The following is a 20767-nucleotide window of genomic DNA, read 5'->3' as shown; positions in this document are numbered from 1 at the left end:
AAATTTATAAAAAAAAATATGCAAGCATAAATCTCAATTAACTTTAAACAATTACAAACCAAAAAACAAAAGAAGCAACGGGATAAATAGCGTAAAGCGAAGCGCAGCCCAAAGCAACATAAGAACGAGCAACGAGCAAAACAAAAATAATAAAAAATAATACAAAAATCCAAGTCGAAGCTGCGGCTGAAGCTCGATGACGTCACAAGCGAAGCTTCGGCCGAGCGGCGAGCGGTAAGCAGCGCAGTCGACGCCAACAGCGACGTCAACGTCGACGATATCCAATAGCGCGCCAAAATAAGAAGTCGAAATTCATTCCTTTGGAGCCCACAACGTTCAAATTCGTTTGCTACGCTCACGAGAGCGAACGTGCAGTGCGGAAAAGTCCGACAACAATCAGACAAAAAGCCCCCAAGATCCAAACTATATACAAAACACAAAAACACAAAAACCCAAATCACTCACGAAACTAACTTGAAACAAAAACCGAAATTAATATCGCGTCAGTTGCTTGCGGTTGTGTTTCGTTTGCATTTAAATTAACGGAAAAAACTCCGAAAAAAATTACATAAAACAAAGCCAATTAAATTGATAAAACTTGTGTCTTAGGAAAAAGTGATTAAACTATAGAAAACTAAACAGATTCAATTAAATCGAGCCAATTAAGTGTCCAGTCTGTGCAAAAATGGTGAAGAACATTAACAATAACAACATTCCCGCCGAGGACGAGCAGATTCTGGCCAATGGTCACGCCCAGATCAACGGTAATGGAGTGGTCCATCATCACGAGGAGGCAGTTGCTCCTGCTGCCGATGGCTGGCGCCAAGTCCTGTGGAATAGCTGGGATGCCTTTGCGGACGTGGCCTGGTTCATCATCTGCTGCATTGGATACATCCTGCAGGTGAGTTGTAATGATATGAAAAATCCAAAAATAAGTTTTGTAAAAACAACAGCAATATTTCAAATATTTTTACCTAATTGAATGGTTAAAACATAGTGACTATCTGCACAACACAAAATAGTTATTATTGAATTAAGGTTGAACTACTTTTTTGATTTAAATAAAGAAATATTTATTACCTAAATTTACCGCAACAAATTAAAATTTTAACTCATGTATTTGTTGTTCAAATTTAAGACAAGTCAAAACCCGCCAGCTATCAAATTATTAAAGATTCGTTTAAAGATAACCATAAAAGTTAGCCAGTAACCTTCTTACTGTTTTAATTTAATTAAAGTCAGTCAAAATTAGCTTCAGCTTTAATTATCAACAAACCAAAAACACTCATAAACAAAAGGTTCCTTTTTTTTGTGAGCGAACAAATAAAAGACTTTATTGTATCTCTAACAGGCCTCTGGCAAAGACCTTCTCACTTTTGTTTACAACGGATTAATAAAAATGGTTAAACGATTGTTGAAATCGCATTTGCTTCCTCCGCTCGAAAGAATAATTTACCTTCGCTTTGACTTTGGTTGATTAGCAACATTGTGTGATTTAGTTAACGCAATTTTACCTTCGGCTCTCAACGAAATGTGTCAATGTTGTCGTAGAGAATCGCACCGAGAATTTCAAGTCCGGCGATCGCATGGCTGGCAAAAAAAAAAATAATGAACGACAGCGATTAACTTATTTAATTAGCAGCGGAAAGGATGTGATGTATGGCCAAAGGTAATGGGCATTGCCAATGGCAGCACGTGTGGCGTTTAATTGGAACCGTGAAAGAGATTTAAGGCATTAAGATCCAGCGGAGACAAGTTTAAAGATCGTATCTTTAGACACAAGGGAGGGGCAAGGCGAGTTAGGGACTGCTCGAGATGATGTAAACCAGCCTGCGAACGATAATTTATTTTGACTTACGAATTTGGCTTTTGAGATGCAATCAGGGGAGGGAAAGGATTGTTGGAACCAGTTGGAAATTGAGTTATCACGTTTCTTAAATTCATACATTTATTGATTCGTAAACTAGCTCAAATTAACGATACGAAATACGATTGTAATGGCGAATATATGCAAGCAAATACAGATCAATATACATCTTTTTTTTAACACAAAAAATTTTTTTGTTAGGTAAAACATTAATTTAAACTATATTTTCTATCGCAAAAAAATATAATGGTCATTCCAAAATTTATTGAATTATGACATCAAAAGTATAGTTAATTCACCAAAAAAAAAAATTTACAAACACGTTTAAAGCTCAAAATAAATTTATTAAATTATAAGAGTGGTTTAGAAAAAAAATTGGCAATAAATTTACGCCAAGCTGAAAACATACAGCCCAAGGAGCTAGTAATCCATTAGCATTACCAGTAATTATAATTAATAAAAAACTAGCCATCAATCTCAATTCAAAATGCAAATAAGTGTTTAAGTGACTGTTGGTCACATGCCTAATTAATTGTCTGTACACAGTTGAATGAGATTGCAAACATCCAGAATGAAAAGTGATAAAATCATTAGGGCTTACAAGCTAGTGTATCTGCTTGTATGCTTCAAAGATTTTAAAATTTAAAAATTAGGCGCAGACCCGTATCGAGTTCAAACTGAGACTCTGACACGCTAAGTGGTTTTTAAATAACCAAAAATAAAAGGCAATAAAAGCAATTTCAATTTTATTGCGTAAGACTCGTTTTATGGTAATTATATTTTCACTTTACCGCAAAAAATAAATAAAAAACCAAAACCTTTTGTAGCCAAGGGATAGTGAGATGTGATCGCGAAATATGTGTGGCATGGTAGCCAGATTCATCGGTATTTTGTCAGCTGTGGTGGCATCATTATGCACGGAACCGCATGGGAGAGGGCCATAAAAATAGAGACGGCTGGAAAAACTGTTGACATTTGCATGCCAAATGCAAAACCAGCCACTCAGAAAGACAACTAAATTTGCATGTAAATTCACGGATTTTGTAAACGCTTAAATGATGATTCTGAACGCTAATCGCTTGACTGGCTATCGATGATAGATGCCAGCTGTGCAAATCGTCCGATGATTGTTGTGATTGAATTAACAATCAGACGGATAACCCATAGAGTATTATTAGCCCGATTTATGTCAATGCATTGCTGGCATGCATTTAACAAAAGACTTGAGCAACAAACTTGCGCTGATATTTCCACCTACAATCTGGACATTATGGAGGAGAGCTATGTGGACTTTGCTTACACTGAGAGACTTTTATCAGAAGGTTTTAAAATTATTTTTAATAAATAATTGTACATAGAAGTTTTCTTGTCTTTAAGTTGGACATTATGGAGGGGAGCTATGTGGACTTTGTTTACACTGAGAGACATTTATCTGAAGTTTTAAAAATGATATTTAAAAATAAGTTTTTTTATCAAGCAAATCGAACAATTTTTCTTAGGGCATATTATGCAATTATATAACATGTAGAATAATATTAAAAAATTTATTAGACAATTATTTTGACTATAGTTTAATTTCTTAATTAATTTCTTTTTTCAAAGAATGTTTTCTAAAACAAACGTTAGACCATAAAGAAACGAAATTTTCAATTATAATTTTCCGGCAATGAAATTATCTAGCTTAACAAAAAATTACACTTAAGTAAAGATATTTTATTTTCCCAATGTTAATAGCTAAATGAAGCCTTAAATTAACAATCTTTGTGCTGTTTAAGCTATTCTAAAAAGATATTACAATTCGTAATTCAATATAAAATAACTTTTTTTCTTAAGATTTCTTGAACAAGAATATAAAAATGTATCAGCACTTCGAGCCAAGTTTCTTCGTGTGCCTGGGGCATGTAATGAGCCAATTCAGCAGATTTACTGGTCGCCGCTGAAGTCGACTGCGTTTGGCTTGTTGACCTAGTTCAACTTTTGCATTTTGCCGGCTTTGTGGTGGTGGTGCTGGCCACTTGGAGAGCCTGTTTTTATTAGCTAGTCGCAAGTCCCACACTCACACACATCGTACAGTAATTGTGGTAACAACAACAGCCACCGCAATTTCGCGGGCATTCGGTTGGCTTTTGTTTGTGCGTTGCAAACGCAATTGAAATTGAAAGTGTTTGCGGCCGCCCCGAAAGGCAAATAGCTAAATACAATACAATATCTTACTACTGAATGGGCAGCCTTAGCTAACCTCTTTGTAAGCTGTAAGCCGTAAGTCGTAAGCCGTAAGCCGTTTGTTGGCTTAGAGACCGAGCTGGTTGCAGGTTCATAGCCCGCATGCGGCCTTGTGCTTTCGACTGATTTACGGCTGGCAGTGTGTGTGTGAAACTGAAAAATGGGTTACGGGGCGGGTGTGCCCCGTCAATGGCCATATAATGTATACATACATACAAGACAGGAAAAAATATACTGTCTGACTGCCACATCGTGCAAAGAAACACACACAATGTGTGCTAGCGCACTACAGCTTTAAATTTGAGGAAGCTAATTATATTTCGAAAATTTCTTAAGCTCAAAAGTATGGTTTTAAAACAACGTAACTAACAATTGTCTAGTCTTAAACAAAAGGTTATATTCTCTGTCAAAAAAGGCAGTGCAATTATATTTAGTCAGACAATAAAATATAGCTTTTCAGAAAATGAATTATCGTTTTAAATTTATTATATTATAAATATAAGTCTAGCGTAGTTTTAGGTAAAGAATATCTAAAATGGTCTGATCATATATTAGTGAAGAAAAAAGTTCGTGCTCTAAGTCATTGGTTCCTTTTTTTTTAAAAGTAAAAATATTATAAGCATAGAAACGCAATCAAGGAACGTCATTAATTTTCTTAAGAATAATAATAATTATTGAAATAAAATTGTTTATACCAGTAGCTGATTCTTTGTTAGTCCTTGATACGTTATTTGATCAATATTTTATTTATAAAACTATCGATTTTTTTGTAAGTAAACGTATTGCTTAATTTGCAAATAAACTTCATGCTACCAAAAATACCACAGCAATATTAATGACACGGGCAAGTTTCTATGTCTTTGAATAAATGTACTTCAAGCTAATCACTCGACATATCCGTTGCAGCTGAGTCTGGCTTGGCAAATATCCGCTCGGGCAGACAAATTACCACTCGAGTCTCTCAATTCACAAGTTGCAGCCGAGTCGAGATCGCATAGAACGCGATTGTGCGATTTATGAGCGCGTGTTTCCGAAGCAAACACCCAGCTAGAAATCTTTATTGTGATGCTAATTTCACCAAAATCTATAAATGAAAATTGCCATTGAAGGCCGCAACCGCGGCAACCGATGACAGCGACCACCCGCCTGCCATAAAAATCAGCAAAAAGCACAAAAAAGCAAAACTGCAAAGTGAAGCCAGACATGAGCAAACAAAACTTAAAGTGCAAAATCATTGGCCAATTGGCCAGGCAGCTTCAAACTTTCAAGTGTATAAGGGGAGGGGAGCAGAGACTCAATTCAAATGCAATGCACCGCGTTGCAGTTTGTTGCATTTGTTGTCGGCTAGTTTATTTTCAGGTTTATAATTATATTTTGTGATGCCTCTGCACTCTTTCTGATGGTATAAAGATTCAATTAACAGGAACTAGAAAATATGCTGCAAGACCTTAAATTAAAAATAAAACTATTAACTTACTCTTTTTACAAAATACATATATGGAAAACAACGTAAAATTTAGGTTGTTATTAAATATACGCTAAATATGTAAAATAGGAAAAAAGTGAATTAAAAATTCTAGAAAATATTATGCTGCAAGATATGGTATGGTTACAAAATTATTAACTTAGGCTTTTAAATAACAAAACAACGTAAAGTTATTGTTAATACAAAATATACGTTAAATATGTAAAATAGAAAAAAGGAGCTTTAAAAATAAACATAAATTAGATATTTATTTTGAAATGATTTGCTAATAATTTGAAATATTTTTTAAATTTTACTTACGAAAAATGAAACAGTATAAAATAGCAAAAAGTGCCTTGTTTCAAGGAAACATAGCTGAAAAATAAATGAACATTTATAAATTAACTAGTTTTAAAATAAACATTTATTTAACTAAAAGGGTATATAAAAAGCAACGAATGCATTTAATATGGCCGCTTTAGCTTTTTCGTTTTTATTGCAACTGTCGGTGTCTGTGTCTAGTTTCAAAGCGATTCGGCAAAGAAGGTCATTCAGAGGGGCGGCCAAGGGGCGGGGCGCGGAATGAAGACGGGAGGCGGACTGGCACTCGACGTCTGCCAAGTGTTTGTGCATTGGCAGGATTGCAACACCGGCGTTTACAATGTTTTGTGGCAAGTTCGTGCCTTAAGTCTTTTGTTTTTGACTCACTCGCGCACAAAATGCACTCAAAGCCACTGTGTATTTTTGACTCGAATCACAAAAAGTGGCCAAAATTGGAGCCAATTTGGCCGACAGCAGGTGCAAGTGTGTGCTCAAGCTTTTTGGGGTTGGGCAATCAGCCGCCAGTTTGTGGTATTCGGTTTCACTTTCGGCCGGCTCTAGAACCACGCTAACCGCCTTAACCATGTTAACCAAGCGGTGGCGACTTCGGCTTGTTGATATTTTCGCAATTATCTTGGAACTGAGCTCTCTCAGAGAAACAAGTTTGTTCACTGCCTTTTGTCTGCAAACATTTGATTACTGGCTAAGAGCAGAGCTACCACTGATGATGATGATGATGATGATGATGGCGGGAATGGAAACAACCCAGCCGGCTTAACGCCTTAGAAGTATGAGCGCGAGAGGTGCCTGAGATCCAGAGATCAGCCATTTGGCATTTGCTTTTCATAAGTTATGCAAGGTTTTCGCAATCTGCAGAGACTTGAGAATTCCACACATATTGGCTATTTAACGAGGCTAATGAAGGTGGACGATTCGTGTTAATTAATGTTTGAACAGCTCTAATCAGCTAAGCATTCGGTCATGTGTTCAACCCAGGTCAATTATTACTAAAGATTTGTGTGCTAATGCTAGGGATGTTTGCTCTGTTGTAATAGGTAAATGTGTATTCATGTAGAAGTAAAGATGTCAACTGCTCATATGATTAAAAAATAAAGATCAAAACTAAATTTATTCCTTTTTGATTAAAACCACCTAATTTACTACACATAATAAGAAAAATTCGATTTTTGTGGCCCTGGAAACTGTAAAACCGTATGTAAATTCGAAATAAAAACATGGAAACCTAAAATATAGCCTTCAAGTGTTTTTCCACTCTTGTAAGCTGCTATGTAATTATCAAATGCATAATTAACTTCGATTTCTCGCCCCTATCATGAACGAATTTCCATTACAAAATAAAATAACGATTAATCTTTTTCAAATGGCAAAGACCTTTGAAAATTTTCCAATCGCCTTGCGCTAGTCAATCAAATCAAAATCAGTGCATCCAAGATCGATCCGATTTGGAGGCCTTCCGTGTCTTACAAAGGTCAAAGCATTGGACCTTGACAATCACCAGAAAATCGGAGGACAGACGACAAAAAAGCGACTAATGTCATGAGACCAATAAACCCAGCTGAATGAATTTTATGCTGACTCGGCATTTTGTAGCCAGGGGAAGCATTTCAACCAGACAACAAAATTCTTAAATGACATGGCCAAAGTGTAAAACTTGTCTGCAAAATTTACATTTGTCTTGAAATATTTCCGTGATCTCGCCGCAGATCTTTCTCTTTCATTCTAAGCCCCTCAATATGATTTCAATTTGCATATTTCTGCCTTTTATGTCATGCCTTAGCATGAAAAGAAATCGCTGCTCTTATTATGATGATTATCGTATTATGTATAAATTATAATTGCGCGCTTCCTGTCCTTGTTATTTGAGTTGAGCTGAGAAAAGTGCACATTGCATGTTAAATTATGTGACAAAATGTCTGTCAACGAGCTGGCAGCAGCAGCATGGAAACAAAAGGGCCAAAAGCAACTCATCATCATTGTTGTCAGCAACATCAACCGGCCCAAGACACCGGTAACAAGTTTCCTTTGATTAATTTTGTATAATTTATGATACAATTTTTCGGAGAGACAGGAAAACGTTTGCGAAAAAGGGAAGATGTTTTTAAAAATGGCACCGATGGCGATGTACTCTGGCAATATTTTCAGAAAATATATTATTTTTGAAATTATATTATAAAGTCTTGGATACACATTTAAAAAATAATTTTCTATAAAATTTACATACAAATTCTACTTTTCACTTTGAGATAAAGTTTAACTTTTACACAACACTAGTTATATAAACCTAAGTATTATATGTTCTAATATTTGGGTTTTTAATATATGACTGACTGATATTAAAAAACGAATACAAATAATATTAATGCCACCCTCTTTGAGAGTATAAAAAGACAAAGTTGCGACACATTTATTGTTAATGTCAAAATAATTGGACACGCTTGCCGGACCTGGCTGAAACCCCGGTGCAGGCTCAGGTGCAGAGCCCAACCCATGGGACCAGGTGCCCTAAGCGGATGGGGCGAAATGTCTGGCAGCAAGTTCGCGTGTGGCATGAAAATTTATGGGATGCCCCCGCGTGCAACACAGAAAGTGCTACTGTGCAACATGTTAAATATTAAGTTCGCCGCCTCAGTCTTTTGTTTCGCCTTTCCCTTTCGCGCACTTATTTTTTTTTTTTTTTGCGGGCCGCAAGGGAGGCGCGATGGTCATAAATTTTGACAGCTTATTGACACTAAACGGGGCAGAAAAACTTTTTGCAAAATTTCGCCTGCCTACATGTATCAATTAATTGCGGTTAACTACTCGACTCGCCCACCGCCGCCCTCAATAGTTTTTGTTCAAGGCGGCAAATTGAGGTCTATTAACACGCAGATGGCAAATGGCAAAAGTTGTTTACAATTTTACACTTTGTTTGGGCTTCCTTTTGAGTATTGTGTAAACTTTGAATTTGTCTCTATTTGCATACGCGTGACTCGGATCAGTTTTGTTGTGCATATAGGAAATGAATGAGACGAGAAAACAAAAGACTTGAGCAACGAACTCATTTGCATAGCGTAGCATAAGGAGAAAGATAGAAATTTTATGGTTTTATTTTTGCTGAATGGGAATTCGCTAATTAGCATATTTTACAGAATATTCAAGAGTTTTTTATGTGATTGGGTTAGATAAAACTTGTTTTGTAAGAATTTTCTTTGTTCTGTAAATTTATAAATCGAATCTGATCTCAATTGTCAAAATAGAAATAAGAAATAAAAATGTGTAAAGACGCCTAAGAGTTAAACCATAAGAAAACTCAGTCAAATTTTATTTGAAATCAATATATAAATCAATATTTACATACAATAAATACACAGATTAAGCCTTAAATTCGTTGGTGGTAAGAAAATTGTACTTGAAATAAAAAGGTTCAAATATCGTTCAATTAAAAATTGCTCTCACGCGGTAGACAAAATTCAATGAACCACATCTGACATAAATAGTCAACAAAGCCCTTGCCAAATGGATATTTAATTAACTCTGCGTTGAATTTAATTATAGCCAACCTCTAATTAAATTCCAATTTCTGTCGCTTCCAGGATCTTTACTACATCGCCTTCGGCTATCCCGAAAAGGAGCTCAACACAGACATTGCATTGATCACAGGTGGTGGCAATGGACTGGGTCGCCTGCTGGCCGAGAGACTGGGAAAGATGGGAACCAAGGTCATTATCTGGGATATAAACAAGAAGGGTAAGTTCCCGAATTACGCGACTATCGAGAGGGATATCAAATAATTATGTTATAAACCATTGCTTACAGGTATTGCGGAAACCGTCGAAATCGTCGAGGAAGCGGGCGGCTATTGCAAGGGCTATGTGGTGGATATATCCAAAAAGGAAGAGGTCTACAAGGCGGCCGATGTAATCAGGGAAGAAGTCGGTGATGTAAGTACATAGCAAATATATATTTTAATTGGTTTGTATAACTTATGGCAATTTCATTTTATGTTTTGATATTTTTGTGTTTAGGTATTTGAAAAATAATTGGGAATTAAAAATAAATTCCATAAATGAATTAATATCTTTGCAAACTATATTTGATGTTACAAAAAGATTTATAGTTGACACACTTTTTTAAAAGGTATTTAAAAGAAAAGGGTTCCTAAAAGGAAACAGCATGAATTCAATTCCCATGCAATCCATGAAAAAAGCGATTGTTTTTGTGACATGTCAAATATCCAATACTTTTCAGTGTTTCTCAATTCAGGGGGGAAATACTATAGAAAAGTGCGTGCGGGAATTGAAGCATAAAAGTCCGGTAATTGCTGTTTACAGTCGAGCGCCTAATGTGGCATCAGACTAGTCGTCATATAATTGTTTGTTGAGGGGCGTTTAATGGCCTTTATGCTGGCCAGAACCCAACGTCGTCTTAGGAGCACGGAACACATGTAAGCCGGCACCATCCAAGACTTACTGCAGTGGCTGCCACACCCCGTAGCAACACATTAATGCATATTCATGTCATAAATTTAAAGCGAAGCCAGGGCGGAGAGAAAAAAATTTGTATGGATGAGCGCATCGTCATCGTTGCGGCAACCTTGAGAAATTGTTGCACATTACACAAACGGCTGGAAAAAAAGGCAGAAGCCAAGTCCAATCCGGTCTTCTGCAAACTGGTTGCCACCTCGCATTCGATCTGCTCATTTATCACAATCTGGGACAGTTTTCAGGCACTCTGCAGCCATGCAAGTGATATTCAAAGTAATCCTTCCATTTTTGTTCAAGCTTTTGTGAAATTTCACAATGCTTTTTAAACCAATTCACTTGCTAATTATAGGGCATATTTTTCTTTTGGCACTTATCTCTGTTTTTTTTTTCAATTAGAACTTTGTTCACATTGTACATATATGAGCTTGGCTAATGAGCAAGTGAATAGTCAAGGTTGAGGTAGTATGTTAATTATAGGAAGAGTAATTAGATATTACTCAAATGAACAAAAAAAAAATTAATGAATGTAAATCAAGCAATTTGTTTTCTTTGGAAAGAGAGTAGTTTTTTTTTTTTTTAACACATAATGTTACATTGCATTCTACATAATTAAACTTGATACTTTAACATCTTAACCATTTTCAATGTTAATTAAATAACATAACAATCCTCCAAACTTCACCATTTAGACAAAGATAGTTAAATGCCCTGAAATTGTTGCCACAAGCATCTCATGACATCATTAAATGAATTTTCAAGCATGGCTAGGTCAATTTCCAAAGTTTGCTGAGCTGCCAAAAACCCCCAAATTATTTGCCGAAATTATAACTTCAGTTGAAAAACGATGGAAAAGTGGTTAAAATTATGTCGGAAATTCAAGCATAAAAAAGTGAGCAACAAGAACACAGCACAAAAAGTGATGAGAAAAATGAGAAAAAACAAATGAAGCCATCATTTTGAAAGAGTTATATAATGACAGCGGCAACATCGTTGAACCTGAAAGTCACAAAAAATAAATAAAGACAAAAAGCAGTGGCTACACACAAAAAAACAAAACAACACAAAAATTTAACTGCTTAGTAAGTCATGCGTTATGCAGATGACGCGTTGCTTTTTGCTGTCTTTTTTTAGGTTCCAATTCTGTTGTTGTTTTTTTTTTTCAGTTTTACTATTGCTCGAAGCCCTCTGAAATATTACATTTAATATTTTTTAATGGCCTGGCGATGTTGTTGTTTGGTTTTAATGGTTCGTCGCTGTTGTTTTTGCTTAATGCACGCCTCGTTAAATGTTTTTGCCCGGTTACAGCGGGGCAAATTCGAAATCGCTCATACGCAATGTATGACCTGCCCCTGCCCCACACACCAATTGCACTTGAACTCGCCCTCAAATCGGATCATTGTTGTGCACTTGTTGTTAACTTATTTAACCACCGTCTGTAATCGGATAGGTTTTAAGGGGACAAAGCGAGCAAGCTGTTGTTATTTAAGCTTTTCAAGCATCTTACATTATTCGCATTTAGACCTTGACATGCTCGACATTTATGGTCGGCTGCCATTTGAAGGATTTCACTTTTCGGAAAACCAATAAATCTATGGAGCTCGCAAAAAATCCAAGGCAAACTTTGCTAGAAACTCTTACGAAATTTACTTGAATTTTAAAAAAGGAAATAAAACCAGTGAAAATACAGTTTAAAATAAGTATTCTGGACAGGTCGTAAATCAAAAAGCTTATAAAAATACCAAAGCAAATGACCTGGGCAAGTCCACGCCTTTAAAGCATTTTAAACAAGTCGAGAATAAGCAAAATTTTGGCATTTTGGTGTTAGTGGCACACAACATGAAGTTACGCAATATGCAAATTGCAAGCAAAATTTTTGGCAATGTCTGACTGGCCATTTAAAATAATTTGTGGTTTTTGAGCAACAACAATTTTTTCATTTCGATAGCATATTTTTTTAATTTACATAGATTCTTTTGAATAAAATACGTTTTCTTCTTAGAGTGTTACATAAGTGTTAATAAGGTTGTTTTTTTTGTCAAGCTTTTAATTGATGTTGTATAATTACGTTCATACTTAACTTTTATGTTTATTTTAATGTATTTATATTATCTAGGTGGCAATACAATGATTTAATTATAATAGATATTTAATTAACAATTTACGATTTATTAAGTAATATTAAATTATTGTATTTTTGAATTGTCTTTTATTTAGGTTAACCACTGGTTGTTTTACAATTTGCCTTTCCCCTACTAGATTTCATTTGTATAATTTCAGGGAGACTGCAATCTTTTTTGCACTCCCGTCGAATAATTACGTATATTTTTTTGATACTAAAGTGTTGCAACATTTCGGTTAAATTGCAGATCACCATGCTGATCAACAATGCGGGCGTTGTATCGGGCTTGCACCTTTTGGACACACCTGACCATCTTATCGAGCGGTCGTTCAATGTGAATGTCATGGCACACTTTTGGGTAAGTCCATAAAACCACTCTGCGGTTAGAATGTGGATGCTAATGCCGGTGTTTCAATGTTGCAGACGACAAAAGCGTTTCTGCCCAAAATGATTGAGAATGATCGAGGACACATTGCCACGATCGCCTCGCTGGCCGGCCATGTGGGCATTAGCAAATTGGTCGATTACTGTGCGAGTAAATTCGCAGCGGTAAGTTTGCTTTACTCGAACCCTCGCGATTCCCCCTCCTTGACTTATCGATGATAATTACAGGTTGGCTTTGATGAGGCTTTGAGGCTGGAGCTGGAAGTCCTTGGACATACGAACATCCGAACCACCTGCATCTGCCCCTTCTTCATTCAGGCCACTGGCATGTTCGACGATGTGAATGCCAGGTGAGTGCCATCCGACATCCATAAAACGTACTTCTCCCGATCCCCATCCCGATCCCTATCCCAATCCACGAGAACTGACATTTTGACTTGGTAAATGATTTCAGATGGGTCCCCACACTGAATCCCAACGATGTGGCCGATCGTGTCATTTCAGCCATCAGGAAGAACGAGAAACTGGCCGTCATTCCCGGCTTCCTCAAGATCCTCCTCTCCTTCAAGTGGTAAGCAAACAAATGGACTTTCGCCCCAGCCTAATAACGATAATTTGCCGCACTTAATTAGGCGCCATAATGGTTGTAGGGGGCTTGTAGCCCCCAATGGGAAATGCTTGACTTGAATATTTTAATTTCAGTTCATTTAATGGTAGTGTTCCCTGTCGAGCGGTGAAATTAATCATGTATGGATGTGTGAAAGGGTTGCAGGTGCTGCAGCTACTTTTGATTTAATTATGGGATCTATTTTATTAAGGGAAATTACAAAAAACAAAAGGTTATAAAGCAGTTAAACAAATTTATTTAAATTATAACTTTAAACGGGTAAAGTTGTTTGAACTGAACTCATTTGATTTATTTTTTAATGAACTTTTGTTGTCTAGCTTTCCATCAGTTACTTATAAAAATATCTTTAAAATAAAAGAGTATAAAATCAACAATCCCTTAAAAAATAAATCAAATGATTTAAAATCAAAGAACTTTACCCATTCAAAGTTATAATTTCGCTGACTCATGGGGAAAATTCAAAAGTTCTAGATTTGCAATAAAACTTTAATGTCTACAACTTGTAGCACTCCCAATAAAATGTGGAAAATCTTGGTTTTTAAAGCCATGACCACATCTTTATCCACCCCATCAAAAAGTATGATAAAACGCAAACCTTTGCGGAAAATGCCCATTCATTCTGGCATGTACACTATAAAAAAAAACCGTTAATATGTTTATTATTTTAATTTAAATATAATTTTCATACAAGCAAAAAATTATCAAGATTTAAAACATATAGAATACTTTGTTTTTAAAACCATTTCTTAATTTTTTTTATTAAAAATATTATTTATTTTTTATTAAAAAAAACTGAAAGAATATTGAATTTGCTTATTAACAAAGTTAAGTGAGAGGAAGATTTTGATTTGAGTGTAGTCAGTCCCCTCACCCAAAATCATAGCGCACCCCCTCGGTCCCCATTACCATGCCTAATGGTCTCGCTTTAATGTGTTTCTCTTAAATAATGCATAATATTTACCTTTGCCTTGGCCCACCTTTGCTCACCCCCCATCTCCATTTTGTATTTTCGCAGGACCTTCCCCTGGGGCTGTGTGGGTGGCTTGCTGAAGCGCCTGGTGCCCGATGCCTCGCCCCACGGCCTGCCTAGCTCCATAGCCGCCCCCGTACCGCTCAGCTCGAACAACGCGAAGTCGGCCGCCCACATCGCCGCTCTGGATGCTGAGCTAAGTAGCGTTACCCTGCCGGCGAAGCCACCCTCGATGCTCATCCAAAGGACACCGTCGCTGGGGGAGCGTGTCCTTTAAGCGCCCATAGCACACCACACAACACACCACACCACACACCGCACACCTCACACCGCACCACCCACTCCTGTTCTTATTTCGACATTATAATTTTTTTTTCCAAACGTTGTGTGCATTTTATGAGCGTGGAGTTACGAGCATGTGTAATTGAATTTCGTGTTTTTGGCATTTTTCGCTGCGGAGAAACATTTACTAAATCTAAGCTACAAATCTAGTGATATTACATTTAGTTAAAGTAGTATGAAGGGGAAAACGTTTAGCCTTAATTAATCGAATTGTATTTTTGTAATGCCTCTTAAGTGTACGTTATTATGTTAAGGTATTGTTTTGCATTTTCGATTTGCCAGTAGTCATCATTTAGTTTTAACAGCCTGTTTTTAAATAAACCAAGTCTTAAGCCATTATTTTTCTACTAATATGAATGTAATCAAAACTTTTGCTCAACGGAATTGTCCAATTCGAAACTGAAAACCAATTTTGTTATAAATCTTTTCGTTTTTTAGCTATAACAAATTATTAGATAACTAAGCTTAGATATTATATACGAACTATTAAGCAATTCATCAAATTTTCTGTATAAACAAAAAAATTTATGTTAAAAATATATATTATATGAAAACAATAGAATTTAAACAGTGGTTTTGTTCGTCAAAGCTTTGCAATGGTTTCAAAATCAACATAATATTCTGTACTTAAATTGGATTTGCTTTAAGAAATACTTATAGATATACTTTGGGTTTTCTAGGACTACAGATATTTAAAAATATAAACGATTTTCTCGAGTTGGGCAATGTGCCTAAACAAAAACTAAGCTCTTATCAACTAGCAAAAGGATTCTCATCGTGTTTGACACTTAATGCCTTGGGCACTTCGTATCTGCCCACAGGATCCCTATAAATTGGATTCTCTTGTCGCACCGCAGTTTTCTGCTCTTCTAAGAACTTTGCATATTCCTTGGCATCATTTCTGCGAATGCACCACAAAATCAAGAAGATAAGAAGCAATCCTATAAGGAGGGTAAATCCCGATATAAAACCAAACAGTGCCACAAAGTCCAGTGGCTCGCAGTTAACTGCTTGGATGGTGAGAAAGTTCGAATGATCGATGACCTGGTAGACAAAGAAACTGTCACATTGGATGCCATGTTTGTTGACAATTCGCACCAAGCAATGGTCTTCATCGGGATCCAATTCGTGCACAAAAGAGTAGGTGAAGTGCTCTTGCCTGTCCAAACTGGAGCACACTTGACTGAGATTATCACAAGCACCCATTCCCTGTTTTTGTTCAATTAGGCAGGTAACACAGGGCTCATAGAACTGGCAAAGTTTGTTATCCTTTTCCAGATCAATTTCGCAGAATTTGCCCAAAAATGGTTCCTCACACTGGCACTCGCCGCAGTCGCAAGTGCCTCGTTGCGAACAAATTTCGCCTGTGGGTCCCAAACAGGCGTCCGTATCCTCGGCGCAATTGCATCTGGTTCCCGACCAACCGTACTTGCAAACACACTGGCCACAATGGCACTCTGCACGCGTCTCATCGCAATCGATGCATTCGCGACACTCACAAAATGTACCCGTAAATCCAGGATCGCACAGGCAACTGCCGCAATCACAGTCCCCGTGATTGGAGCAAACCAAGGGGGAGGTGGTTTTATCCGGCAACGGTTGGCGGCACTTCTGGAGCAGAGCTTCATTACTGGTGACATTCGTGGCATCCGTGGGGCAGGTGCAATAGGTGCCAGTCCATCCCTCATCGCAGTTGCACATGCCACAATACATATAGCCCTGGTTCTCGCACCGTAAGCGCCCCTCTTCATTCTCCGGATCCGGAATTTCCTGGCAGGGACACGGCCGCTGAAGCTCCACATCGAGGTCCATATATTCGCTCAATGAAGTCTCCTCCACCCGGATCTTGTGGTTCTACGAACGGAAGATAAGTTTACTCACTATACTTCAATATCATGTGGAAAAGCAAATATTTTTTGTCGAAAAAAAATACATCTATTTTGGAACATGGTAAATATTTAAAAGCTAATGGAGTCTTTGGAAGGCTTCTCACTTCTCACTTTTCAATATGACAATTAATGATTTGATTATTATTATATTATCTCACTTACATAAATCTTATTTTCTGGATACTTCTTGAGGGTGACATCCACATAGAAATCAATCTCTTTACCCAAGCTGACATTATTGCAGTAATTTCGTTTTTGTAAGTTAGGAAACTGTCCACCGCAATCCGTATAGTAAACCATGTCAATAAAGTCCGGACTGTTATCGGCGAACTGGGTGCGCTGGACTAAGCTCTCATAACTAAACAATTAAGAACAAAATTTTGAAATTAATAAGCAGTAATTATTTATTATCAGTAGACATCGGATTATAAGCAAAAACAGTTTCAAACTTCGGTTAACATTTATTTAATCATAAAAAGATTTTAGCTTATCATGATTTTGTTGAACAAATTTAAGTCCAATAAAAGTTCAACTTTAAGAATACGGTTTTGCATATGATCCGCTGCCTTGTTATTGGACTCACCTCTTTTTGATCAGTTCCAAGATATTGGAGGAATCTGCACTAAGTATGTCCACATAACTGATTTCCTTCATCAGGGCACTGAGTTCCCTATAGCTGCTTACCACCTCCTTTGTGACAGCAAAGATCACACTGATCTTGCGACGGAGTAACTCACGATAGATCTCTTCCAGCGAGGGATAATCGTACAGCAAGGAGCCGGTATACTCACCGGCATTATTCAGATGACACTTTTTGTCATTGGGTTGGGTGATACCAGCTAGGAGTCCATCCCCCGCTAGATGCATAAAGCCATCGGTTACCAGGATGACAACCTTTCTCGCCTGCTGTTTCCAACCGATTTCCTTGGGACAAACAATTACCTGCATTAGAGCATCCAAGCCTCCCTCGAGATTATCCAAATTTCCCGTGATCTTGCTGTTAGCCACTGCCGAGGTAAAGGCAGGAATATTATCAGTTAAGGGTATTTGATGTCTAAATCCATAGGTAGGTTCACATGTAGCCCGTTCCGGAGCACAGGGATTCTCCTTATTTTGCGGCAAAATCATGGGCAAAGTTGGCTTGTCCGCAAAGGAACCAAATCCCAGCCGATAGTTGCCTGTTAAATTTTTTAGGGTCTGACTGAGTTGCGCACCCAACTCCTCCAGGGTCTCCTTGTCGTCCCTCATTGTCCAGGTGAGGTCCATCAACACGTACAAATCGAGTGGATTATTGCGTGCTGTTCTATAGCTCAGCTTGATGCGTTGCGTGTTTCCTGTGGGACAAAAGAAAAAGGGGGTAAAAAGTTATAGATCGGTTTACTATACACCCGTTAAAGGCGACCTTGTTTACGAGCTGTTTTATGGGCTGACACATCTACATAAATGGAAACCAGTCTTGTCCTACATTCTGCAGTGAGGGAAAAATAACTTCCACAATATAGATACAGAGAGAATAATCATGTCTATGGCAAACTACGTTTTCTTTTTACAGTCCCCAAATAAAAAGAAACATAAATATGTTTGTTATGAATAAAGTGAATATTGTTTTTCACTTTTCTCAGTGCAGTCTGCTACCGTTTGGTAACCAATCATTACCACTTAAGGCAGTTCACACCCAGTCTAAATGCTTGGGTTCCTTGTAATCCTTAAGCGTGCAATTTAACCTGCTTCTTTACACCACTTTTTCGAACCTTAATTACTGGCTCTTCAGTAGTTTTTAAGCTGAGTGCGATCTCCTTATAATCGATGTAAATGGGTTTGAAATTGGTTAATAAGCTGTTCAAGATGGCAAATTATTGACTGACATTACAACGGGGATTGATTAAGGCTTAACTCAACACTAGTATTATTAAGATATATCTGTCTTTACCAAGGAGTACCAATAAAGTAACTATTCACTTTTTTTCTAGAACATGTCGGCAATTAAAGTAATCAGTAATTAGTAGGAGCCTACTTTTATAGATATCCTGGCAGTTTCATAAATATATCAACTAAACTCTGGGAGTAACAAGAAAATATAAATAAATAATTAATACAGGAGTTAAACCTTAAAATAATCCACGTTTTACACTACTAATATAAAATATGGGTTCAATAAACTTATAGACAGAGAAGAAGAGAAGACACGAAAGAGAGGTATGTATATAGAGGTATTCCCACGCCAAGTACAATAACAATAACAAGAAGATGTGACAACCACAAAATGCTGATAAGCGAAGCGCGGACACAAAACAAAATGTTTGAAAATGATGTGGAACAAATCAGCAAAGCAAATAAGAAGGAAGGGAAAGAGGAACAGTGACACACTTGATAGAGAAAATAATATAAAGTGTTAGAAAGAGCGAGCTAGCCACATGGTGACACACATTTGATAAGATAACAGAAATAAATATTGAATATAACACACCTTTGACCAATTTGAGGTATGCTCGTTGGGGTGTCACCTGAACGGCCTGATCGCTAGATTCATAGTCCTTCAGGGGTTTATTCTGCAGGAGATCTAAAACCGGCTGATTCTCGTATATATCCGCCTCACTGCAGTTGTAGTGCAGGAGTAACGAACGAGAGAGACAGCGATAGCCCACTTGATATTCCTGAAAGAAAGCAAAGGATTGAGGTTACTGAAATCGCAAGGATCAGAGTGTTGGCAGAATTTGTATAACTTGTATAAATTAGAAGTCATTATTTTAAGCTCCAAGCAATATCTAGAAAGCCCTTCGATTGGAATTGGAGTAGCTTAGCCTGAAACCTAAAACAAAAAAAATGTATACGAAATTGAATTTATCATAATTTTAATAAAAATAAATGTTTATTAAATCAACAAAAAAATCATGTAAGGATTTTTAATTTATTAAATTGTATTCTTTGAATCATTCAAATCGGTATTATTAATATGGTACATTATATTTAACTTACTTTTAAAGTATAAACACTATTAGCGGCACTGGCAAGAATCTTTTTTGGTTACTAATATCATCTTGCTTGCACTCACCTTTCCTGTGCACCAGGCGCACTCCAGGTGAGCGGCTAAACACCTTTCACAGCTGTCCGCGTGCATGCATTGATCATCTGGAGAGTGAAAGATGGCGAATTATAGAAAATTATGTAACGGTTAAGTTAATGGGTTGACAAACCGATGGTATTCGCTTTCGTATGAGAGATTCCCGAAGTTAGAGAGAGCAAGCAGATCCACAAAAACACCTGTCCGCCCAGTGACGTCATTTCCTTAATATTTGCACTCAATTTGCAATTTTTCCGATAACGATTTTAATTTATTTTATTTTTCTATGGAAGCATCCAACCGCTCGGCTTTGAAAGTTCAGCGCAACTAATATTTGTTCTGTACGAAAAGCGTTGATTTGCTCCGCTCGTTGACGCTTTTTTGCTTCAATACGTGTTATCTTATCGGAAGAGAACGGTAAAAAATGTGAGAAATTATTGGGCACATATTTCGATTAGAAACAATTACGCTATCAAAGAGAGGGAGAGGAGATTATCATATTTGTAAGCGAGAGAGTGATAACAAATGAAAACAAATCACTTTCACTTGTTGACTTAGTCATTCTCTTTTGAACTTGTTGATATGGCTTATTCATTATCATCATTAATAATCTGTTGATAATTTTAGTAATTTTAGACTATTTATTATATTGCAACTATTAACACAAGATCAAATCGTTATCTGAAGTTCGATCAATTTATTTAATTATTTGAAAATAATTTGTTTACGTATTTTTAAAGACTAATTACAAACAATTAACATAAGATTTTGGTCCAGTGACTTTTTCTGAAAAGTTTTAAAATGTAACAGATTTGATGGTTTTAGAGTAATATATTCAACATCTTTTGTCAGCTCTTATTTGTATAATAGAACATTTTCATTCCTATAATTCTGCTTTATATTTAAATATTTAATAACGGATGAAGTATAGTTTATATTTTATCCAACTCATAATTTCGCTTTTATTTGTGGACTACAAAAAAACGTAAAAATTTTACCTTAAAAAATCAAAGA

The 20767-nt window shown here is 36.7% G+C and overlaps 2 protein-coding genes across 2 annotated transcripts; one reads left to right on the top strand and one right to left on the bottom strand.

The window, feature by feature from the left end:
- Positions 1-317: 317 nt before the first annotated feature.
- On the top strand, positions 318-14835 carry LOC108141872 (estradiol 17-beta-dehydrogenase 11). Its single transcript, XM_017265466.2, has 8 exons — positions 318-901; positions 9470-9623; positions 9693-9817; positions 12727-12837; positions 12903-13028; positions 13092-13213; positions 13318-13434; positions 14507-14835. The coding sequence occupies exons 1-8, from the start codon at positions 686-688 to the stop codon at positions 14736-14738; spliced, it is 1203 nt and encodes a 400-aa protein (XP_017120955.1). The 5' UTR covers positions 318-685; the 3' UTR covers positions 14739-14835.
- A 370-nt stretch (positions 14836-15205) lies between these two features.
- On the bottom strand, positions 15206-20068 carry LOC108141871 (integrin beta-nu). The gene is made up of 6 exons (XM_017265465.2): positions 19887-20068; positions 19745-19821; positions 19160-19346; positions 17276-18026; positions 16855-17050; positions 15206-16657 (listed from the first exon to the last, which is right to left on the bottom strand). Exons 1-6 carry the CDS (start codon positions 19972-19974, stop codon positions 15557-15559), a joined length of 2400 nt encoding a protein of 799 aa, XP_017120954.1. The 5' UTR covers positions 19975-20068; the 3' UTR covers positions 15206-15556.
- Between the last annotated feature and the right edge of the window lie 699 nt (positions 20069-20767).

The sequence above is a fragment of the Drosophila elegans genome, unplaced genomic scaffold (assembly GCF_018152505.1).
Source record: "Drosophila elegans isolate 14027-0461.03 unplaced genomic scaffold, ASM1815250v1 contig_814, whole genome shotgun sequence".
Taxonomy (NCBI): Eukaryota; Metazoa; Arthropoda; class Insecta; order Diptera; family Drosophilidae; genus Drosophila; species Drosophila elegans.
This window is presented reverse-complemented; position numbering and strand designations above follow the sequence as displayed.